Genomic DNA, 25,621 nt, shown 5'->3' on the forward strand with positions numbered 1-25,621 from the left:
TTGCTTTACATAATCTAGGCATAGACAGTGCAATAGTTTAGTTTGGCCCTTCATCCAATTCGATAATAAAAATAATGGACAACATTTCTAAAACTCTCTATTCCTGGAGTTCCCATTGTGGCTCAGCAGGTTAAGAACTGACTAGTATCCATGAGGATTCAGGTTCAATCCCTGGCCCAGCTCAGTGGGCTAAGGATCCAGCATTGCCATAAGCTATGGTGTAGGTCATAGACATGGCTCAGATCTGACATTGCTGTGGCTGTGGTGTAGGCCAGCAGCTGCAGCTCTGATTCAACCCCTAGCCTGGGAACTTCCATATGCTGCAGGTGCAGCCCTAAAAAGAATAAAATAAAATAAAATAAAATAAGACACAAAAATTCCTGCCTCGTGCAGCCACAAAAATTTTTTTAAAGTAAAAAAAAAAAGCAAAACAACTCTCTATTCCTGCGTGCTACATTCAAGGTAATTCTTAGCAACCCATTATGACCAGGTTTAGTACAAAGATGTACAGTTTAGAAGGACTAGTTTTCTACAACAAGGCTACACTGTCTCCTAGGAGACATTTTTATGAATCATCCACTATCCAAAATATTGTACAATATTTTGAATAATCACGTCTTGACTTTTTTAATTTATTGCTGAATTGGTTCTATATTTATTGATAACACAGTGTATCTTCCTTACCTCCTTAACCTCTACAAAATCACATTTTCCCTTCCCCATTAGTTTAGAAATTTTCCAAATAAAAATGTTGCTAAACGTTTCCTAGACATTTTTTTCTTTGCCTGTTTCAAACATTTGTCATATAAAATTTTTGCTAAATGTTTAGGTAGACTACTTGAAAATAGAAAAAACAATTACATCTCTATATCAGAGTTCCTGTAGTGGCTCAGCAGTGACAAACCCAACTAGAACCTATCTAGTATCCATGAGGACACAGGTTCAATTCCTGGCCTTGCTCAGTGGGTTAAGGTTCCAGCATTGCCATGAGCTACAGTATAAGTTGCAGATGCGGCTTGGATCTTGCTGTGGCTGTGGCCTAGGCTGGCAGCTACAGCTCCACTTCAACCCCTAGACTGGGAAATTCCATATGCTGAGGGTATAGCCCTAACAAAACAATAAATAAATTTTTAAAAATTACATTTCTATATAAATATGTTAGATAATATTTAGAATAAACTTTAATTTAAAATATTGAAATTTCCCCTTATGATACTCTTTTGGTAAATCAAAAAGTCCATTTGGTTTCAAATTACTTACTCAGTAATTTCATCTGGAGCATCAAAATGACCGTCATAATTATAATCAAATACTGGTCCACTAACCACATTGACTCCATTTCTTTCCATGGCATAGTTTATAAGAAGAACATGGTGGAAGTAATCCCACATTTCTAAAAATAAAAGAATAAGGTGTTAAAAAAAAAAAACAAACCCTGCCTCTATTGAACACGGAAGCATTTTCTATTGTAAACAGGTACACTGAAATTAGCAACCAATTCCTTTTTTTTTTTTTTTTTTTTTTTTTTTTTTTTGGTCTTTTTGCCATTTCTTGGGCCGCTCCTGTGGCATATGGAGGTTCCCAGGCTAGGGGTTGAATCGGAGCTGTAGCTGCCAGCCTACACCAGAGCCACAGCAATGAGGAATCCGAGCCGCGTCTGCGAACCACACCACAGCTCAGGCAACGCCGGATCCTTAACCCACTGAGCAAGGGCAGGGATCGAACCCACAACCTCATGGTTCCTACTTGGATTCATTAACCACTGCGCCACGACAGGAACTCCTAGCAACCAATTCTGCTTCAATACTTGTTAGTCGTCATTGAGTAATTCTGCAAAACAGTCTATGCCACAAAAATAAACAGCCACATCCATGATAGCTTTTTGTTGTTGATGTAGTTGCAGTCTTGAAATTACAGCTAAATACGTCTCCAAATGCCTCCCTGGGGCTTTGCTTTGGGGACAGTGAGTATTGAAAAATGGTCAGAACACATACCCTAATTATGACTGCAGGGACAAACATTTTTCATCTCCTTATGGTGAGTATCAGCGAATTTTGTTTTGTGACTAGCTCTTTACAGTAAAATTAGGATTAAAAGAATTATCAAAACTCTAGCAGCAAGTCACCCACAGTTGAAGTAAGTGGGAAAGAATTTATGTCAGAGATCCCTCCTGTTTCTATATTTAAAATATGAGAACAAAATGACTCAATAACAGGAACAAATTGCAATAAAATATGTGTCTAGTTCAGAAGTTCAAGGAGTCACTTAAGGTATTTGAAAACTAATAGTCTAAGTATATACTTACTTTTGAATGCTTCATACATAGGGACCAAATTACTTGTAATTAAAGCATCATATTGACTATCAGAAGTTCTGTTGTTGGCTGCAAAACAAATGAATTTTATTAAACCCAGCTACAAGAAAAATGTGACATTCTACATAATAGGCTCACTATGATTGCATGTTAATGTAAATTTATTAACACAGGCAACACAAGGACACCAAGCACTCCCCAGTAGAAGGATAATGCAGGAAGTTTTAAGCATTTGATACCTGTAGTGGGTTGGTGACCCTCAAGAATATCTGTCCAAGTCCTAACCCCCATTGCTTCTGAATGTGATAGGTAGGAAAATAGTGTCTTTGCAGGTGTAAAGGTTTTGAGATGTGATTATCCTGGACTTAGGGTGGGCTCTCAATCCACCGACTGGTTTCCTTATAAGAAGAGGGAGGATTGAAAAAAAGGAGAGACTCAGGGGAGAAGGCCTTTGGAAGATGGAGACAGAGACTGGGGTGATGCAGATGCAGCAGCTCTAGTCAAGCAACACCTGCAGCCCCAGATGCTGGAAGAAGTAAAGAAGGACCCTCCCCTAGATTCTCTCCTTCAAAGGGACCGTGGCCCAGTCAACACCCTGATTTCAGACTTCGGGCCTCTAGAACTTTGAGAGAATAAACTTCTGTTTTTTTTTAGGCCATCAAGTTTGTGGGTAATTTGTTACAGCAGTTTCTAGGAAACAAACATAACACTGATAGGGAAGCATCGTTACTGAATATACATAAAATAATAATGCTATGAAAAATAATTCTTACAAAACAAAAAGTTTTCTTAAGAAAGCACATTTTAGACTTCCTTTGGGGCTCACAAAATAATGACGTGGTGCTGTTTCTACAGTGGCTGTGCCTCGATCCCTGGCTCAGGAGCTTCCATATGTCACAGGTACAGCCACTTAAGAGAAAAGAGAAAAAAAAGAAAGTGAGTTTTAACTCAGTGAAGACTGCTGACAACACCACAAAGGACTGGCTTGGCGGGCTCATGGAAGTGCCATCTTGTACCGTGCATGCTGAGCGTGTGTGCCCTGGAACAAATCTACTGGTTGGAACCTCAGTTCCACTGCCCACCAGCTGACCCACTTGGACAAAATGCTTTGTCCCTCTGTGCCTCATGCGTCTCATGGCAGCTATCTTATTGAAATATTAGGAGGATTTAAATTGCTGCAAGCCTAGAGATGTTAGTTATAATGCTTTTTATATTTAAGCTACATTTGGTTGGCTACCTTAACTAATACTCCAATGAAAGGCCAATGTGTGGGCACCAAAAAGCAAAGAAAAGCAAGATTTTTTTTCCCCTTAAAATTTCATATGCTGTTCATGTCCTCATATCCTCTGCTAGCCTTTTCTATTCTTAAACTAAACTCTGAAAGTTGGAAAAGTCAATAAATGTAACATTATCTTCTTTCCAGAGAAAAATAAGAATTTGCCTGTAACGGAACTGCTATCAGAATCTGTAATGGAGAGTTAGAAGGGAGTTTCATTCTATCCTTATAATTCTTGGAGACAAGCTGTTTAGTTCTTCATCTCATTTTCTTGTTAAGGCAAACATTTACCAATCAACCAATATCTTAGGGTGTCATAGAAATAATTTTACATGCCAATTAAAAATGTTTTGTTAACAAAATGTTGCAACTATTTAAGGTTTATCCTAGGGTTTACATAAATTTGGTACAACTCTAATTATCTCTAGCTATTGTAATAAGATATATCAGTTTATTATCCCAGTTCTCTTAGATGTTTTACTTTAATATGCTACTTGTTTTCATTAAGCCTTTTTTTCCCACTACAAATTTCAGACTCTCTAAATTATAAATCTCTAAATTGATCTCTTTGATCATGGTTTCCAGAAAAATGAAGCCAAATATCTGAAGATACCCATTCCCAGAAGCTGAAAATTATTGGAAATCTCATGGGTAAATTAAAGAAATGACAATTCCTGTTGAACAGAGAAGAGATTTGAGTTTTAGAAAAATCACACTGGCTTTTGTATGTTCCCAAGAGAGAGGTTTTCTGAAAAAAAAATTTTTTTTAAGTTCATTCAGCTGCTTAATCCACAATTTAAAGTTGCTGGTTCATAAAGTGAGAGGCCCAAATTCCAGCCTGATTTATCGTCACAGGTACAGCTGCATTCGAGAAGAAAGCCTTAGCTTGGCCAGTCACCAGAAAAAAGAAAAAAAATGTTTTTTTAGACGCTTGTGTCCCTCTCCAAAGAATCTTCGGTTTTAAAATTAAACTTAAACCTGCCGAACTCTCTGAACATCTGGGCCAGATTAGAACTGATGTGTGGTTCCCAGAGCAAAATTTATTAGTCTCTATTATAGCTGTTGCCCTACTCCAGGCCAGCCCATAACCACTGGAAGCCTCCTGGACAGCTAGTTTAGCCCAAGCAGGTCGTTTTGGTGGGGAGCATATGTTTAAGGCACATGCCCACATCCAGCTGATGAGAGCTTTCTAAGCAGCTGCTCTAAAAAAGAGTTATACAAACCAGGAGGGTAGAGGAAGCCGTGGGTGATATTCTTGTCTGCTAAATAGAAGGAACAATTTTGGCTCTCAGAAGGAGCAACCCTGACATCAGCCCGCAGACAGTCTGGGACAGTGGGAGGAAGAGGCGATGTGTCTCCCTGTTGAAAGAGAGAAGAAGAAAAAAAAATGACGCCCACATTGTGGCTCACCCATCGCCTTATATGGTTTGTCGCTTCCCTAGAATGTTTTTCATTTGACCGTTTCCTATTTTCTTAGTGAATCAGGTCTACACAAGCAATGGAAATGGATGTCTTCAGCAATGTTTTCTTCTGTGGTTCCCTTCTGGTTAGGGACATGGGAAGGGCAAATCAAATACACCTTGGAAAGGAATATTTGCAGAATAAAACCTAAATTGAGTGCAGAGGAACAGTGGGAGCTGCTACTGCTAAAAACCAAAATCCTTTTCAGGATCTTAATTTTAGGTGGTGATATTTGCTGCACTTGCAAATAAAAATTGAAAATAAAATATAAACAACTTATTTTTAAAATATTGATATCCTTCAGTTGAGCAAGAAATTCTAATTAACTTAGATTAACTCAAAGAAGCTAGAATTGTATAAATTAACTCATTTCGGGACTTTAATAAATTTGTAGCTATTCTGTATTCATCATGAATATAGGAATATATTTTTATTTTCTTTGCAACTTTTTTTTTTTTTTTTTTTTTTTTTTTGCTATTTCTTGGGCCGCTCCCGCGGCATATGGAGGTTCCCAGGCTAGGGATCGAATCGGAGCTGTAGCCACTGGCCTACACGAGAGCCACAGCAACGCCAGATCTGAGCCACGTCTGCAACCTACACCACAGCTCACGGCAACACCGGATCGTTAACCCACTGAGCAAGAGCAGGGACCGAACCCGCTACCTCATGGTTCCTAGTCGGATTCGTTAACCACTGCGTCACGACGGGAACTCCCTTCTTTGCAACTTTAAAGACTAAGACAATAATTTATTTATTAGCAATCATCCTATAAATGTGGAATTTTTAAGGTAATACAGTATTATATGATCATATTTTGATTAGCACGCAGTCACAAGTATATAAACGTTTTGCTATTCATTTAATTTTTTCAGAGATTTTGATTTATATGCCCTCTACTGCCCACAATGTATATAGTCCTTGACAAAATTATTTTATAATTTATTTGAAAAATTAAATTAAATTAGAATGTTCTCCCTCTATTTACTACATTATACTAAAAGCAAAATTAGCTATGGTGGTCTAAAACATATGTGGGAATCATTTTAGAATATATGCATGCATCAAAGCATCACATTATATACCTTACACTTACATAATGTTATGTGTCAATTATATCTCAATAAAGCTGAGTGAAAAGAAACAAAACATACAAGAGCAATTCACAAAGGAAAAGGCAACGTATACTGCATACTATATCCATAGGCAGGAGAGCCCCACCATGAGGTATAGGACAGGCAGAAGTTGAAGATGAGGGGAAAGACAAGGAGAGAATGTATCCCTAACATACAGCAACATGCCAGTTGGAAAACACTATATAAAAGTTGAATAAATTTCTCAACTGACTGCCACACAAATATTTACCTCTGCTCCCTTCTGGGATCCCCTTAAAAGAACAGTAATGATGAAGACATATAAGACATGAAAAGAAATTTTTAGAAGCTGAAAGTCAGATAAACATGTTTGTTTACTACGGTAACCTTGACTTGGTAAACCAGTAAACACTGGTTGGGAGACTACAGTTGGGAAAAACCCAAAGAAGCTGATTCCTATTGTAGAACAGCAAAAAGCGTAAAACTTGGAGTCTCCTAAAGACAGGGGGTATGTGTACAGTTGGAAAGAAGAGGAGAGGTTGAAAGTCTGTAAATGAAGCCAGATAATTTATTCACTGGAGAGGCTGAACCAGAGGAACAGCAAACCACATTGAAAGCAATAGAATTAAATTAAAAACCTATATACTGAAAGGTAAGATTCCCTCCAGTCTCATCGCCTGCCCCCATGTAGCCTATAATCCTGTACTTTGATTCCGATGAGACGTGTCTTTTCTTCGGAAAACAAACCAGCCTGAAATGAAAACTAGATACTTACTATTGGAAGTCCCCAACAAAATGTCTGGTTCTTGTCCTGATTAACTATCAGGAAGCCTATCAAGCTGGCAAGGCCCAGCCACGTAGCCTAGTGCCTCTCCCTTAAAATACGAGCTGACAGCGAAGGACCACCAGATATTTCTTGGGCTTGGGGAGAGAAATTGAGAAGATAAAGAGACAATGCAGAGAGCAGAAGAAAACTCACTTCTCAGAGAGATGAGAGTATGTATGACATCCATAAAGAAAGAGCAGAAAAGAGAAAGAGATAACAGAAAGAGCTCTTAGGTTTATTTATTTATTTATTTGTTTATTTATTTATTTATTTATTGCTTTTTAGGGCCACACCCATGGCATATGGACGTTCCCAAGCTAGGGGTCTAATCAGAGTTATAGCTGCTAGCCTATGCCACAGCCACAGCAATGAGGGATCCAAGCTGCATCTGCGACCTATACCACAGCTCATGGCAACATCAGATCCTTAACCCACTGAGCAAGGCCAGGGACCGAACCCACAACCTCATGGTTCCTAGTTGGATTTCTTTCAGCTGCACCACAATGGGAACTCCGAGCTCTTAGATTTAAAAATATGACAGCAGAAATTAGATAGTCAATGAGATCTAGAAGATGAATTTGCAGATATTGCTCAAGAAGCAGAATTAAAGACGAGAGATGGGGAAAGGGAACATATAAAAACATTAGAAGTCTATGATATCACTTACATGTGGAATAAAACTGTGTTCCAAATAAACACATCCAAAGAACAGAGATAGACTTACACACATAGAGAATAAAATTGCTGTTGCCAAGGGGGAGGGGGAAGGGAGAGGAATAGCCTGGGAGTTTGGGGTTAGTAGATGCAAAGTATTACACTTAGAATAGATAAGCAATGAAGTCATACTGTATAGCACAGGGAACTCTAACCAGTCTCTTAGCATAGACCATGATGGAAGAAAATATAAGAAAGGGAATGTGTATATACCGGGTCTCTGTGCTGTACAGCAGAAATTGACACAACATTGTAACTCAACTATACAAAAAGAAAAAAAGCATTAGTCTAGTACTCTATTCATTTTGAAGAAAAATTGCATCTAAAATTCTAAAGCTAAACCATCAATTAAGCATATCGACAGAATAAAAACATCTTGAGATGCACAAAATCTCAGATATGTCTCTTCCCTAATTCCTTTTTCTTAGGAAACTCCTCAGTCATATAGTCACCAAAACAAGGAGCAGACCAAGAAAGATGAAGACATTTGTGTTAGATGCAGTGGATTAGCTCTCACCATTTATTTCACTTTCCTTCTGGTGGCAGATACTAGAAATCTTATTGCTTATATTATTATTGCTTAGAATTGCTTATATTTTTTCAAAAACATATAGTGAACAGTTCTGAACGGCCCGGTTTCTTCACTTGGCATTAAAGGGGCACATAAAAATGTTGTTAAGTGGGAGAATCAGAAAGGTTGACTGATGACCGAATCAGCCCTATAGACACCCAGCATATTGTCTGTTGAGGTTTCCTACCACCCAGTATTTGACTTGAAGAAATATATGATATACACATAAAAGTAGCTGTAGATGCACTTTCCATAATGTAAGGAAAGTGAAATGACTATATTTAATACTTGAAATCATAAAAATGTTAAGGAAGAAAGTTTATTATAATCTTTACTGAGCCTGCAGCCATGGAAGTTGTGCTCAAGCGATTTAATTGGGTGAAATGTTCACTACTTTTCTCGAAGTGGTGCAGACCTGGGGCTGGGGGAAAAGGGCCAGAATGGCTTTAGTCAGAAAGTACTTAAAAAAAAAAAGTTACACATTTTCGGCTAATTGAAAATCTTAAGATGTGTTTCTTACATGTCAAACCTGAACCTCCAAATATAAGTGCATCAAGACTGGGAAAGACAGATGTGGCCTCCTTTATAAAGGAGAGATCATGCAGTAAGCAGCCTTCTAGAAGGATGAAGGGAAGCTGTGGTTCTATCATTTCTGAATCTTGGGCTCCTGAGAGAAGGCACAGGGAACCACCACCTTATCACTACGCCCTGCGCCACTACCTCCCCTCCTCCCACGGTTTTCATCCTATTATCCTTTCAGAGTTCCTTAGAATTTTTTAAGCCAGAGGATAGAAAGGCAGGAAAACAATAAATAGAACCCAAGCACTCAGATAAAATCTGAACTCCCTCGCTCTCAAAATTCTTCAAGGGAAGCAGACAATGAGCACAGACAGGAAAGTGAGATGCTTTCATTTCTAGTCTGGCATGGAAACAAAATAGAACTTGAACAAGGGATAAAATTATTTTTATTGACATTATAGACTCTCCTTACCTGTAGGCTGACTGCCAAAGCTAAAACTTCTTTTCTTGAAGACTGGATAATTATGATCTTGCCTTATGGTAAGGATAATGGCTATACACATTTTAAATTATTTTTCTACTCATGGGACTTTTTTCTATAGGGAAATATATTTCTTATAGTTCAAAAAAACTTATGCAATAAACAATAAAGTCCCTAGTTTTTAAAGACTCACAAAACATGACTGGTCATAATTTATAATATCAGAGCTAACAAGCTTTTGAAACAAAAAAAGACGTTGTAAAACTTTAGATATGGGAAATGTATATACATATGTATATAGAGAGGGAGATATTTTTCAAAATGTATTACATTTTCTTCTCTGAAAAGCCCTTTCACTTCATATTCAACTCCTGAAGAATATATGCTAAGTAATAATTGTAATTCTTGCTATTATTTTTAATTTGTCACCAAGCAACAGAAAAAACAATTCCCATCTTCCTACTGAGAAGGCCCACAAGCAATACCCTTATACCATCTGATCAACCTTAATGGTTTTGAAACAAATGCTGTAGGACCATGATTTCAAATCACAGCTACTTCTCCAGAACTCTTCTGAGATAATAACAACAGCAATCAGAAAACCCACCAAAACCACAGGAAAACAAAAGCTCCCTAAAATTTAAAGACACAAGCCAATTGGGTCCATGTTCCAAAAAGTGCTTATTTAAAGTCTGATTTTTCAAACACAGAGCTGATTTACAACATTTTTATGTGAATCTCAAAACATCCTCGTATGTAATTTTCTTGAACCACAACATACTAACAGTAATTTCTGAATTAGAAAGCAGAAAATTGCTAGAATTCCATCCTGTCACGTGGAAGGAGAAATACACAAGCAGCTCTGTGGGATCAGTGAAAGGACAGGAACTTTTGGTAACAAAGAAGCTAGTTTTAAAACAATAACAAAAAAGAATTGTACTAAACTCCTCCTCTGAGCCCACTTAAAATCTCTCTGCCTTTGGTTTCCGCTAAAGCTCATATAAATTCAGGAATGCAAGACAGCAAGGGAAAGTATTAAAAACAAACATTCCCCTTAACTCCGCATAATCTCTGGTACCTGGACTTTTCAAATAGAGATCTGAATACTCAAACTGGCCTTGAATATACTGTCCTTCTCAAAAACAAAAAGGAAATAGAAATTATTTTAAGAAATAAGTAATTTCACACTACTGTTTCATAATATGCTTCCTAGCATGCTGAAGAAAATCAGACAACTGAACATTCTGCATATTATAGAAGCGATGTTACCATTAACCATACATATGAATGCAGGTAACTGTTTGTAAAATTTGCCCACATTGGTAAACGACGTTAGTGCTCTCCTACCACTGAACACAGTTAGGCTATTGTCAGCAACAGAGTTGGCTTTCAGAACACACAAAGCTTTAGTTAGTAGTGGGAAAATATACTTATTTTTTTTCCCAAAATTCTGAATTGGAACAAGAAGAGTAAATAAACTGGATACAACCAATCACTTCTTTCCCATAAAAGGAAAGGAATAACTATACCCTTAGCAAGAACAGTAACAAGTAGGGGGGTGTCATCAGAATCTTTGCATCTAAAAATACTAAGATTTCCTCTACAAATACAGCTTCCTGATTATTTATTTACCCTGGTTGGAAGTACTGCTTTGTCTTTAGTTCTTTAAAAATAGTGGTTGGGGAGTTTCCGTAGTGGCTCAACAGTTAACTAACCTGACTAGTGTCCATGGGAACGCAGATTCAATCCCTGGCCTTGCCCTGAGCTGTGGTGTAGGTTGCAGATGTGGCTCAGATCCTGTGTTGCTGTGGCTGTGGCTGTGGCTGTGGTGTAGGCCGGCAGCTACAGCTCTGATTGGACCCCTAGTTTGCGCCCTTCCACATGCCATGGGTGCGGCCCTAAAAAGAGAAAAAAAAAAATAGTGGTTGTAATTAATTTATCCAGTGCATTCATCCAATAAGCATTTAACTGGGCAGCTCCCTTGCGCTAAATAAAACCATTCCTGCCATTCAGGAGTGTTTGGGCTGATTTTTGACAGACTTCAATTTTGCTTTAATTTTTATTTCCCAGACTGCTATTGAAATTCAATTACTTGACTCATTTCCTTAGCCCATTTATTAACTAAGATGCCTATCATTCTCTTGTTTACTGGTAGAAATGTATTAGCTATTCTGGATCCCAATTGCTATTCTGTACACTCATCACTTGTTTCTTACATGCAATGCAGGTACACTGTCCCAACCATAACTTTTTTTTGCCACACATTAATGTTGGTGCAGAAAATTAATCAATTTCCTCTGTACTTTTGCTATTGTTGTTATTCTCTGTCCTAAGAAATCCTTCTCTATCCTAAGGTCAGAAAGATATAACAAAGGAAAATATCAATTTGCTGTTCACATTTAGGTCTATAAATTCACTTGCGATTTTATTTGGAATACAAATAAAAGAAGGAACCTAACATTTTTTTATGATAGCCAATTGTCCTGGTGCCATTAATTAAAAAGGAGTTTGCAAGATAGTGAAAGAGGAAAGAGGATTTAAGAATTGGATTCTCAACCTCAGTCTCTGCGACATGACACAACCGTGCGCGTAAGTCTAGCCTGACTCCTTAGAGTGCTAGATCTTCTGGGAAGCATTACCTCTTATTCACACGGTGTTTCTTGTGCCAACCACAGAACGCAGCAGATAGTAAAGTATTTTTAGGTAATCAAATAAATACAAAACCCTTAAGACCTCAGTTACCATCACCTTTCAGATATACCCACCATATATTTGGAAAATACCAAATGAAATGAGTCTCTGTACTTCCTGTTGCTTCTCTTTGAAATCTTTTTTCTGTCTGCTAGACCAACTGGCCAATTGGCCTGAAACACTTTCTACTTTCTCCTGGCTAAACACCATGTACTACTCTTTTGCATCTGTGTTGCACCTGTAAAACCTTGGACATAGATAGTCTTACAAGCCGAAGGCCAGCGGGCTCCCTTTGGAATCTCTACTGGAAATCAAAATTCAACTTTTAGAATATTAAAGAACTACAATTTCTTTCCAGTCTGCATGGATCAAGGGACACAGGAACTTACCGGTTTAGGGACAGTATATGAGCTCCAAAGGGGCATCCTGATAGTTTTGTCAAATCCACTGACATATTCCCTGTGATAAAGGAGACAGGGTTCTTTGTTCTTTTGCATAAGCCTGGGCCTCCCATATGGCAAATTTAGTTTCTCTGTTGCTGTTACTAAAATAAAAATAACATAAAATAAAAAATTTTTTGTGAAATTAGCAAATGTTTCTATACATAGCAACTATCACTCTCTGATGGCTTATTATTTTCCAGGTATTCATATATCTATTTTACATTTTTAACCTCTTTTAATCCTTACAACCACCCTATGAGGTAGGTGTTATTATTCCATTCTACAAATTATAAAACTAAGGCTTAGAGAAAATGTTTAGCTAAACAGCTAACAGCTCACAAGACATGTTTCAAGAGATAAAAACCTTAAAATCAAAAGTACATACTGTATAACAAAGATGACCTACTTTAATAATTCTTAGGAAAGAAATCAGAGTTTTATTAAGAGTATGTCCTAATGTATTTATTGGTTTTTAACTGTCTGCCATTATAATTTAAATTCCATCAATTATTGATGGTTAAAAAAACCCACAGGGTATTCATGTCAAGAATAACCCTCAGTAGCTTATAAGAAGATTGTCAAAACAGCCAACATATTTATTGAAGTTACTATGTGCAAGACACTATTCTAGGTACACACATCTGTTAACTCATTTAATCTTCATAACAACTCTAAAAGTAGGTATTTCCATTTTATAAATGATGAATCAGACCCAGAGAGTTTAATACAAGAATACTTAAAAGACAACAGGTTGACTATAGTTAATAATACAGTATTGCATATTTGCAAGTTGCTAAGAGAGTAAGTCTTAAACATCATCTTCACAAGAAAAAAGAAATGTTTGTAGGAGTTCCCGCTGTGGTTCAGCAGGTTCCAAACCTGACTAGTATCCATGAAGACGTGGGTTGGATCCCAGGACTTGCTCAGTGGGTTAAGGATCCATGTTGCCCTGAGCTGTGGTGTAGGTTGCAGATGCAGCTCGGATCCCATGTGCTGTGACTTTGGGGTAGGCGGGAGCTATAGCTCCGATTCAACCCCTAGCCTGGGAACTTCCATAGGCCGAAGGTTTGGCCTTAAAAAGCAAAAAGAAAAAAAAAAAATTTGTGGAGTTCCAACTGCGGCGTGATAGGATTGGTAGCGTCCTGGATGCTCGGGACACAGGTTCCAATCCCAGCCCAGCACAGTGGGTTAAGCATCTGGCGTTGCCACAGTTGTGGCTCAGGTCACAACTTGCGACTCAAATCTGATCCCTGGCCTGGGAAACTCCCTATGCCGTGGGGTGGCCAAAAGACAAAGAAAAACAAAAACAAAAACAGGAGTTCCCATTGTGGCTTAGTGGTAATGAACCTGATTGTATCCATGAGGGCAAAGGTTTGATCCCTGGCTTTGCTCAGTGGGTTATAGGATCCAGCATTGCCATGAGCTGTGGTGTAGGTGGCAGACTCGGGTCAGACCCCTGTGTTGCTCTGGCTGTGGTATAGGCCAGCAGCTAGAGCTCCAATTGGACCCCTAGGCTGGGAACTTCCGTATGCTTAAAACATGAAAAGAAAACAAAAACAAAAACAAACACCCAGCCGAAAAAACAAAGATAAAACCAAAATTAGTTACTATGTATGGGGACAGATGTTAATTTGACTTACCATGGTGGTCATTTTTCAATATTCACAAATATCAAATCATTATGTTGTTCCCCTGAAACTTATGTTAAATGTTAATTACCTCAATTAAAATTGTTTTATGTAAAAAAAAAAAAAAAAAAGAAAGAAAGAAAGAAACTGGTAGTAATAACATTGCTCCAGGCCAAGCACTTCTAAATTCTTTCCATGGATTAGCTTTTTTAATCTTCACAGTTATATGAGGTGAGTACCATTACTATAGATGAAGAGACTGAAACACAGAAAGGTTCAGTAATTTGGCCCAGGTTACACAGTCAGGAAGCAGTGGATGTAGAACTTAAACCCAGGCAGTTTGTCTCTTTACATCTAAGAAAGTGAAGAGGGCAATATAGACAAGGCACATGCCAGGCTTAGAACCACTGTAAGCACTCCATGCTTGTTTTGTTGTTCTTAGATCTGGGGTTTTTTCTTTCCTGAATATTGGCAATAAAATCTTTACGTTCAGATGAACCTGTGAGCTTATTTGGGAGAACCCCCAAAAAGCAACATGGCGCTTTGTTAGGTCTAAACATGGAAGCAACACACTTTCTGTTGACTTACTTTCATCTTGAGTGAGATTTAGCATCTGATTTACATGTTCTATGTCAGCATTCTGCAAGATAATGTGGGAGAGAGGGAGAAAGTGAATCAAAGTTACAACCTATGTTTTAAAAGGTGATCAAGATTATTTCTGTGGTAGTCACATGAATGTTTTACTACTGAACAAAAAAGTCAGACTAACTTGAGTTTAAATTCCAGTTCTGCTTCTAACTCAGAAATATAGAGATATAACTCCCAGGAACACTTTTTTTTTTTTTTCTTTGGTGGGGGGGAGTTTGCAAAGATGTAATCGATAATGGGACAGATTATTCTGACCTTAGCTGGAATCAACGACTAAGTTGGGATGACAACATCTCAGGGCTTCTCAAGCTTTAATATGCATGCAACTCCCTCAAGGATCTTGCTAAAATACAGATCCTGATGCAGTAAGCCCAACCTCAGTGGGGCCTGAGATTCTGAATCTCAAACTTGCTTACAAGCAATGCTGACATTGATCCTGGGACCACAGTTTGAGTAGCAAGGGGCATTGCTTACAGAGAAGAACTTGGGGTTTTCTGTCAGAGAGACTGAGATTCCATGACACTGGAAAATTTGCCTAACTTTTCTGAGCCCTCTTTATCTCTAAGGTGAGGAATAAAACACTCACCTTATAATATTTATTATTATTATTTTAATCAGTGGTTCCACTGAAATCCAGAGCAATAGGAAACCCATAACCTTACTCTGATCTTTTGTCTGGATTTGATTTTTATTGGGAAATTTGGACTTTTGTCCCTTTAAGCCTTTTTTGGTTAGTAATTTAATTACATATTTATTTCTGTGGCATAATATCATTCTGAGGATTAGAGAGCGTAGTCTTCCCTGCCCCCTGGCTCCCAAAAACAATTCTTATCTGAGGCAGCAGGTGTTTATTTAGTTCTACAACCACACTTTGAACTTGGTATCAAATGCACCTTGACATTAGCTTTAGCTTGATGGACTCCTGATAACTGGGCTCCCATTCCATTCTGAAATCCCAGCCCCATCCACTCGATGCAGTTCTCACAGGTGGGTTTGGTCCTTGCATTTTGAGCTCCTGTTCTGACTCCTTGCCTTTAGGAGGCCCCTCCTAGCGCCAGAATCTCACCCTGTTGAGAGTCTCCTGGGAGCTGAAGTCCTGCCCCTGAGCAGGACTAATCCACTAAAAAGAACTTCCCAAGGCTGAGTATTGGTCAGCCAGCCCCCGAGCATTATCTGATCAGAGGATATTTCACTGCTACCCAGAAGAATACCTCCCACTTTGGATACTAGGCTTCCCACTGAGTAGATGCCACAGCTCCTATCCTGGTGGGTGTATCTGATGCTAGATCCCAGGCCCTGCGTCCTCCCGCTCTTTCTGCTCTGAATTAACCAGGCATGACCATCTGATCCTTAAGGTATAAGAGGGATGGTTGATGAAGGAAATCCAACAGAGCCCCAGGCCTCCACAGTTTCAAATCACTGAAGACAGTTCACAAGGGATTAACAATTTCCAAATAGTGCTTTCCAGTTTATGAAATATATTCACATACTTAATCTGATAATGTATCTCTCATTTCCAGATAAGGCTCAGAGAAACCACATGTTTACTTAGTAAATGTCTGAGCCAGAACACAAACATGGTTGTCAGCTACCCTGGTTATAGATTAGATTGCCCCTTTACATTCTAATGGATTCATGAAGTTACTACTTACATTTTGTAGCCCAGGGCATGAACATTCCAGAGTATCTGTGGGCAATAGCACAGTAAAGCCGCAAACAGAAAACTTTGATACTTCCTCTGCATGGGATGGGTCATAAAAAGGCACCTTCAGAAGGTGGTTTAAACTACCATGTGTACCATTGTTTGGTGCTGGCTGAATGTGTAGAAGATCTGTTCAAAAAATAAATTCAAAGTAGTTTTAAATTAAAAGGCAACAATATCTACGCAGAGGGTGTGAGAAAACAAACACCCACTGTTCATTTCTTTAATACATTCTGCTGTAATGCAGTGGAATACGGCCATTCAGTTTACCAGTTCCTCCATAACCCACAATTTCCATACCTACTCTATCTAGAAAACAGAAACAGTTGCTGAAATGAGCCACAGGAAAGTTCATGAACTGTTTCTGCTCCTCCAGAGAAAAATGTCTTTGCTTAAACCATCTCATTTTGCCTTAGACATATCATGGTTTTCTTTTTCTTTTTCTTTTTTTTTTTTTTTTGTCTTTTTTTTTTGTGCTATTTCTTGGGCCGCCCCTGCGGCATATGGAGGTTCCCAGGCTAGGGGTCGAATCGGATATATCATGGTTTTCTAGCATAAAAAGCTATACTTTTAGTAAAAACAAAATTAATTTATTAATAAGATAATAATAATAATAAGACTGTACATTAGTTAAGTAATGTACAATCTTATGGTATATATATATATATTTTTGTCTTTTTTTTAAGGGCCGCACCACAACATATGGAGCTCACGGCAACACAGGATCCCTGACCCCCTGAGCAAGGCCAGGGATCGAATTTGCAACCTCATGGTTCCTAGTCGGATTCATTTCCGCTGCGCCACTACGGGAACTCCCCACTTATGGTATATTTAATTCTAGGAAAATTCTCTAAGTACATATACTTAAGAGAAATTAAACCTAGTAAACTTTGCTTAATATTTTGAGAATTTTTTCTAATTTTTCCCATAAAAACAAAACATACAACTATTTCACAAACATAACCTTGTAAGTGGCTCCTACTGAATACTATCAAAGAAATCTCTCCTTGAACTGAATCCCATCTGGTTCCTATTAAACCTTCCCTGAGAAAGGCCAGCAGCCCTGACCATAAAGTCAGCATTGGGAACCAGGAATTTAAGTTAAGGCTATAACACATTATTTCTAACTGAACACTCTTTGGTCTCTAAGTCACATTCGATTACCACAGGCCAGTGGCAAGATTAAGAGTGATAATTGTGAGCATATTTATGTTCACAAATTCCTATAGCTAAAGATGAAATTGCAACTCAGTCACTGACTAGCCTAGCTAAACGACGTGTGGTCCGAGGTAAGCATGTAGTCAGGATGGGAGGTTAGATTCCTCAAAACTCTCATTCATTAAGGTTTTTTTAACAATGAGTGTAATAAAAACATCTACCCAAACAGGACTTTTTTTTAACCATCCTTTTATGCTTGAAGCTTTCTCTCTGTAACTACAAGAAAACACTTCTGTTTTTGGGTGTGTTATTCCTGCTCTGAAAAGTTGAAAGTGTAATTTTACTTATATTAAATTCTACTGAATTTTCATATAGTAACTAATAGAAAAGCTGGTTTCCTGAGATCTAACCTTTATCATTACCAAAAAAAAAAAAGAAAAAGAAAAAAGAAAAGAAAATATTCACACTTGTAACTGAATAATTCTGAATAATAAACAATTCTCCCTCCTCTTTTCTATTTTCTGTTTTCTTAGGGCAGAGCATCTATTTCTGGGATTCAATCTTTCACCAATTTCAAAAATGTGAGTTTAGGCTTTTTTCTGTGGTGCAGTGGGTTAAGAATCCAACTGCCGTGGCTCAGATCACTGAGGAAGGGCAAGTTCACTTCCCAGCCTGGCCCAACGGGTTAAGGATCCAGCATTGCTGCAGCTGTGGCCTAGGTTGCAGCTACAGCTCGGATTCAATCCCTGGCCCCAGAACTTCCATATGGCATGGGTGCGGCCATAAAAAAAAAATACATATGTTTAAAACTCTACCTCTATTTGTTTGTTCAATTTATATAGACATACTTACCACACATTAGGTTATAGACTTCAATATTGTCAAATGGTTCAACTTCAGTCTTCTCTTTAAAACTGGGTCCATGTGCCAAAAAAATAGCCTAGGTGGTGATAGTCCTCCTGTTACTAGATGCCACGTAAACTCAAAAACAGATGTTGAAAGAAACACAATTTTCTTTCCCTAACAGCTCTTCTATTTGTTGTCTTAGCCCTCTGTCCAGACTTTTTTCCACTGTATGATTTTTTTTATAATTGACGTATAGTTGCTATACAATATTACATAAATTATAGGTGTATACATATATTGATCCACAATTTAAAATACTCCACTTATACTGGCTGCTTTGCAGATTTTTGCATCATTTCCACCTGTGACGTTGTACCAATCCCAATCAAATATAATCTATGCTGTATTTTCTAAATCACCTGCTTCCATAGAGCCTCCTATGTCAACAGACTAAGAGAATACAAGCAACGTGTGCAACCAGTCCCAGCACAATTTTACAAGACTCGGGCAATAGAAATTAGAATTCATCACACAGTGTCATATATTCTTTTTATACTCCTTTCATATCATTGTTCAAATATGTTGCTGCTATGTGACCAAAAATGTTGACATTTCTAAGCATTAAATTTTTGCACAACTTGTACCAACTCACTGATTTCTTAGATACATTTCCCATTTACTTTTAGGATGAAGAGATCTAAATATTTTTCTTTGTGTTTAACTAATTAAAGGTAACTTAATTATATTATTTATAACAGATCTAATTGTTTTAAACTCCAAACAGGAGGAACAGTATCAAACATGGATAAGCAATTCTTTTCAGGTGACAGGAATATATACACACATATATATTATCCTGAGATAATCAGCCAAGAATTGGAGGCATAGGTATTTTCTTATAGTAATTAACTTAATTATCAAATAGTACCCTAATTAAAAGAGAAGTATGATGTCTCCAGAAATTTCTCAAGTATTTACTAAGAGATATAACTCATCATGACCATGTTAAGAGGCAGTGTGTTCTATTCATAGAGAGCCCAATACATCTTTCTTTATTTGGAAAAGGATGTGTGTGTGTGTGTGTGTGTGTGTGTGTGTGTGTATGTGTGTGTGTTACAAGTGGAACCAGGTAAGACAAGCAGGTTGTATTCCTTCACCTGTTGGGGAATATTAGCAACACTTTACACATGGCTTCCTTCAAGGCTCCAAGGACACCACACACTCCTGCTTTTTTCCTCTTTCATTGGATCTGCTTTCAAGTCTAAGAGCTTAGGGCTCAGTATTTGGTCTTCTTCTCCACCTACATTCAATCCTTGAGGATCTTCTCTAGTCACGTACATAATTTATATTGTGTATATTTACTTATACACCTTATACACGTAAACAATTGATGAGTCTAAAGCTCGGTTTTCTGTCTCTTTAGGTAGACTCTCTAATTGCCTTTACATAACATCTCTTCTTGCATGCCTAATAAATACTTTAAATTTAACATGTCCACCTAACACTCACTCTCTCCCCTCCAGTCAGTTGCAGCCAGAGCCTAGTAGCCTTCTAATAGCCTAATGAAGGTTCTTGTGCCCTCAACACACCAGACACATTCCCACCTTAGGGCCTTGACATTGGCTGTTTCTTTTGCCTGGAACATTCGTCCCCTGAGTATTTGAAAGAAGAATTCTTTCACCTTCTTCAAGTCTCCACTCAAATGTCATCTCAATGAATCTTACTCTCTCCATCTTATTTAAAGTTGCACTCTGCTCCCATGGCACCCCCAAACACCCCCAATTGCTACCTGCTCTCCTTTCCTTTATCTTTATTTCCCATAGCACTTATCCCCCTAACATACCAAACAATATATTGCTTTATTATGCCAGTTGTCTATATCCACCTGTTAGAAGGAAAACTTCATGAGGACAGGGATCTTTATCTGTGTTGTTCACAAATGTATACAAGAGTCATCCTGAACATCAGCTGTCATAAAGTAAGTGCTCAATAAATGTTTGTTATAAAAAAGCAAAAAGTTACCTCCATGCTCTTAAATTCATTATTATAACCATGGTTGCCTCCTCCACAAGATGAAGATGTTTTACTCCTGTAAAGAAATGATATTATTACATTTTTACCAATCTTTTGACATGAAACCTTATTGCAAATGGAGCTGTAATGGATTTTGATGTAGCTTCTACTTTTATATAAGTAAATTTTTCGGTCAACAACAGCAGAAATATATTTATTTTCATGTGCAAATTCACAACCACAGAAAAACAGACAGAAAAATGGTAGAGGATGGAAAATTCCAGGGTCTATAAATAGAATTCAAAGTGTTTGACTCAAACATTAAGAAAAGGATGAACAGGAGTTCCCATAGTGGCGCAGCAGAAATGAATCCAACTAGGAACCATGAGGTTGCGGGTTCGATCCCTGGCTTTGCTCAGTGGGTTAAAGATCTGGCATTGTCATGAGTTGTGATGTAGGTTGCAGATGAGGCTTGGATCCTGAGTTGCCGTGGCTGTGGTGTAGGCTGGCAGCTGTAGTTCCGATTTGACCCCTAGCCTGAGAATCTCCCTATGCCATGGGTGCGACCCTAAAAAGAAAAAAAAAGAAAAGGATGAACAAAGGCACAAATTTTTTAAAAATTTGTCTTCGGGCTTACCTGTACTTTTATACCTGTACTTTTATCCTTGTGTGACTAAGAATAGTTTGATTAATATGTTACTTTACGTATTTCAGTGCTTTAAAAATAAATCTTTGGAACTGAGGAAATTATCAAGAAAGGAGAAAGTAAGTACTACCTAGAATGGGGAAAGCAAGAGAGGCCTATTTATAAGGGGTTTAAATCCGATTACTCTAAGGTGTCAGTTCACATCATCTTAATTCCAATAAAACTGTTGGTAGAAGGTAAAATTTGTTTAAAAAGTATTTTTATCCCTATTGCATGGATATTCAGTTTCCCAAGATTCACCGAACTGTATGGTTGAGGATAATTCAGTTTTAAGTTCTGTGTGGGAAGCTAGAGTATTCATTAATGAAAAAAAGAAAAGGTCTTTTGAACCAAGCCATTGGTAAAATTTTCTAAAATTGATCCTTTATTTATCTTTCTGTTTTCAGAAAAATCTAGGGTTTTCTTTTTCTTTTTTCTTTTTTTTGGCTTCACCTGCAGCAGGTGGAAGTTCCTGGGCCAGGGATCACACCTGAGCCACAGCAGTGACAATGCCATACACTTAATTGCAGGGAACTTTCAGAAGAAAACCTAGTTTTTGTTTGTTTTCATATTTCCAACTTCTAAACCAACTGAATTAGAAAACTTTAGTATTACAAAATTGCATTTGGAAGCAAAAGTTTAAAATATTGTTTAAAAAAGCTCTATTTTCTATCGCTTTCCAAGTGAAAACCTTAGAAATTTGCTCCTTTAATTGCCTGTATTCAAGCTTTCCAACCATTAATTTGGCACTGGAAATTACACGTGGAAAGATGGAAGCTGACACTTGGAAAAGATGAGTTGATTTTATCTGTCATAGTCTAGCTCAACTTCCAAGTACCATATAAAATTTTTTGAAACAAATTCTCTTTTATCTTCCTCATGTCTAATTAATAAAGGCAAAATCAAGGCCTCCTTTCTCACTAGAGGTGGGTAATGACACAGATGGGAGATGAGAAAGACTTCTCTCTTGATACCCAATTAGTTGCCAAGTCCTATCTTTTTGTTTCGTTTCTTTCTTCTACTTTCACCGTTCTAAGATAGATAGATCTGACCTAACTTGGTTATTGTGACTCTGAACTCCAGATCTTCCAAATAACTCTAATACACACACACACACACACACACACACACACACCCCTAATTGTCTTTAACACTATATATCCCTGCTGGAAATGGAAACATATGTTGTAATGAGTACAAATGTGAGACAGAATATAATGAACCAGTACCGTCCTGGGAAATCTGAGTCACCATACATAATTTCCTGATAGTGTGCTAACTAGTTTCACCACCCGCCATGGCGCCACAGTGTCCCTTGGGGCTGCCATAATGCTGAAGAATGAGTCACTACACCTCTTTCTAACTGGCTGTCTCTACCACTCACTGGACCATCTCCTCCATATGGAAGATGCAGCGAGACCTCTGAAATGCAAATCCCAATATATTTACCTCTAGCCCCCTTGTACCTCCCAGTGACCTCCTATTTTCTCCACAAAGTCACAGTCCTTAGTCTTAAAAGGTAAGGTCCTTCATACAGAGGGAAGCTTCATTCACTAGTTGCTCTGGCAATAGGGAATACCTGCAGCTGATGGAATCTAGTCCCTCTGCCTGGAAACCCGACTCTCTACCCTTCCTTGCCCCAGAGTTGGTTTAAAAAGGGTTGGCGGGGGGGGGGGGGTTCCTCTTCTCTGAGCAGAATAGTCAGAGAAGGAAGCACCTCTAAGAAGACACAGCCAGGCAGGCTCAAGGCTCAGCAAGCAGATGGCTGCCTCCAGTAAAGAAAAGGGGTCCCTTTCCTTCTGCAGACACAGTTTGTCAAGACTTGGCGGGCTGAGCAAGGAGTAGATTTCTGCTCCCACTCATCTTCTTGGGTGAGTGCCTCTGTGCAATGCACAGACCAGACAACTGCTCAGGAAGACTTGTTTATGGGGCTGTGTTTAGCATAAACCATCCTGAATCTTCAAAACCCAGGACAGGAAACAGCCTACCAGGAAGCATTCTCTAACATTATCTGGCATCCGTACCTGGGGTATGAACCTGGGGGTGAACTCACTCTTTGTTTCCTTGTGCCTTATACTTGATCCCAGGGCAGCAGTTGTTACACCCGATTATACCTGTTGCCATCCTCCTTCCCTGGACAGGAACCCTTAGGGTGGGAACTGCGTCTATCTCCATTTTGCCTAGGATGTATTTTGTCAGTTTCCAAACATAAAATGAAAAGCTTTTATTCATGTTCTCTAAAAGGGAACTTTAACATTATTCCAACTGGTTTCAAATAATCAGGTTTCCCAAACTAGTGAGATCTAACACATTTTTAAAATGGCAAATAAGAGAAGGAAGATAGATTATGCTATATAATGAAATTTTCTATAATTCTGAAAAGGGAATCTAACCTAATTATCAAATATTCAACATGATAACTAAAGATGACATATTTTAACTTAGAAAATAGGTAGCCTGAGACTCATATGTTAAGAGCTGGAGATAAAGTAAACCCAGGACCTAATCAGATGGGACTCCCCAGGTGTTCTGGTTAGGGCTGAGGTCAAGGTTTCCTCTAAGTTACCCTGTATGCAAATAGCAAGGGAATAATAAAATCAGACTATCCTTTTGTTAGAAATGAGAACAATGTTGCATTAAGACATTAATCTGTCCAAGTTCTCACCATAAGCTAGGTGTGGTGCCTGGTCTTGAACTCTAGGGCTGCTGCTCTTTTTACATCTGATGGCTAGCTAGTAAATGTACAAAGCTCACAATTTGAGACTGAGTATTAATGTGTGAAATCCAGAGGTATTTTGGCCGCTGGACTCTCCTTCTATAACCCATAGTCCATGTTGTCAAACTGACGGGTACTTTCTCATTTTGTACCAGTGGTTTAACTCCTTTGATCTCTTATCCTTAACAGTAAATAATTGGAGATCTTATTCACATTAATTTATTACATACATATACCACTAAAAATCCTATATATTTAACATTAATAAAGCTCAATTTTAGTCACAAATATTAATCTTCTTTCAGGGAACAGTACCCTGAACCACAGTACAGCCCACTGAGCCAAAGAGCTATGAGACTCCAATTCCAAGAAGAAAGGCCAGTGCCATCTAGTGGTATTAATTTAAATTACACTCTCTCTGACTTAGCAGTGTACTTAGCTTTCTTGTTCTCTCATTCAATAGACTCTACCAAATCTCTAGTTCCTCATCCTGCACACATTAATATCAGAACACAACTTCCTCTATTCCATCTCCTCTTCCTCTGTTAAACATATCTTTCATAAAGATGTTTATAAAAAAAGAAAAGTTGTTCCCATCGTGGCTCAGCGGTAACAAACCCAACTAGTATCCATGAGGATGCAGGTTTGATCGTGGGTTAAGGATCCCGTGTTGCGAAGGGTTGTGGTGTAGGTCCCAGACACCGCTCAGATCCCGAGTTGCTGTGGCTGTGGTGTAGGCCGGCAGCTGGTGCTCCTATTCGACCTCTAGCCTGGAAATTCCATATGCCACAGGTGCAGCCCTAAAATAAAAGATGTTTATGTTTCGTATCAAAAGCATTTTCCTCTGCATCCCCCTGGCATTTTGTAACATACAAACAAATAAAAAAAGGCCAGAAAATGTAATATTATCCTGATTCCATTTATATTCACTTATGCCTATGCAAAAATAACTGGAATATAATGCAAAAATAGGGAACATGAGTTAAACTATCAGAGAGTGTGTGTTTATTTACTGGCTTATTATCAGGCTTCTCCATTTGACCAGGAGGGCAGGAATCATTTCTGTATCCCAAATGCCTAGAACAGGGTTTGGGATACACATAACAAGCATCAGTAAAATTCTGTTGACTCAATTAATCGATTATTTTGGGGTGGAGTGATTCAGAATGGCTTTTATTTTCTCTAAAGAGACATATTTTGCAAATGCTCTATAGTCAATATGAATCACAATTATGACTAGAAAAAAAGAAAGGTTACAGCTAATTGATTAGGTTGGCCTTTTAGCCATAAGCATGCTCTTTTGTAAAAACCACAAAGATGACAAAGACCTGAAAGAGCCATTTAATCAATTACTCACTACAAGCCTGTAAGACAACTGGTACATCTTTATATCTTGTTTGCCACCTGAAGGAGACCACAGCGGAAGTTAAGAATGTACTGATACGGATCATCTCTGGAAAAGTCAATGAACAGTCAGCCTTCTTCTTCATTCTCATCTATATTGTGAAGGCTAGAATGCTAAGACCAGCCAACCAATAACTGTCCTTTCAAACACGGAAGCGCTAGATAGCATATAAAAGATCAAGAAATTGTCATGCTCAGGAAAACCCATGTGATCATAATAGCAGGTAAGGTTAAACAAATTTATAATGAAAGATGACTGTTAAAAGTACCACGAGACCCTAGTACATACAGCAAGACAACAAGGTCCTACTGTATAGCACAGGGAACTCTATTGAATATTCGGTGATAAACTGTAATGGAAAAGAGTATGAAAAATAATATATATATGCATAACTGAATCACTCTGCTGTACAGCAGAAGTTAACATATTGTAA

The 25,621-nt window shown here is 38.2% G+C and overlaps 1 protein-coding gene across 14 annotated transcripts in view; it reads right to left on the reverse strand.

Annotated features, from left to right (window-relative positions):
* Nucleotides 1–25,621, reverse strand: part of ENPP3 (ectonucleotide pyrophosphatase/phosphodiesterase 3) — a 100,818-nt gene that overhangs the window by 7,613 nt on the left and 67,584 nt on the right. For all 14 annotated transcript variants that reach the window (XM_021087953.2, XM_084956061.1, XM_084956101.1 and 11 more), the window contains 8 exons: nucleotides 20,392–20,458; nucleotides 18,376–18,463; nucleotides 16,316–16,494; nucleotides 14,604–14,655; nucleotides 12,334–12,488; nucleotides 4,814–4,949; nucleotides 2,306–2,383; nucleotides 1,261–1,393 (listed from right to left, as the gene is read on the reverse strand). In XM_021087953.2, the coding sequence (XP_020943612.2) occupies nucleotides 1,261–1,393; nucleotides 2,306–2,383; nucleotides 4,814–4,949; nucleotides 12,334–12,488; nucleotides 14,604–14,655; nucleotides 16,316–16,494; nucleotides 18,376–18,463; nucleotides 20,392–20,458 (888 nt within the window). The remainder of the gene's footprint in view (nucleotides 1–1,260; nucleotides 1,394–2,305; nucleotides 2,384–4,813; nucleotides 4,950–12,333; nucleotides 12,489–14,603; nucleotides 14,656–16,315; nucleotides 16,495–18,375; nucleotides 18,464–20,391; nucleotides 20,459–25,621) is intronic.

Source organism: Sus scrofa, chromosome 1, assembly GCF_054392235.1.
Source record: "Sus scrofa isolate SSC_HxYL_T2T_F1_AM1 chromosome 1, Sscrofa_HxYL_maternal_Yorkshire_Landrace_v2.0, whole genome shotgun sequence".
NCBI lineage: Eukaryota > Metazoa > Chordata > Mammalia > Artiodactyla > Suidae > Sus > Sus scrofa.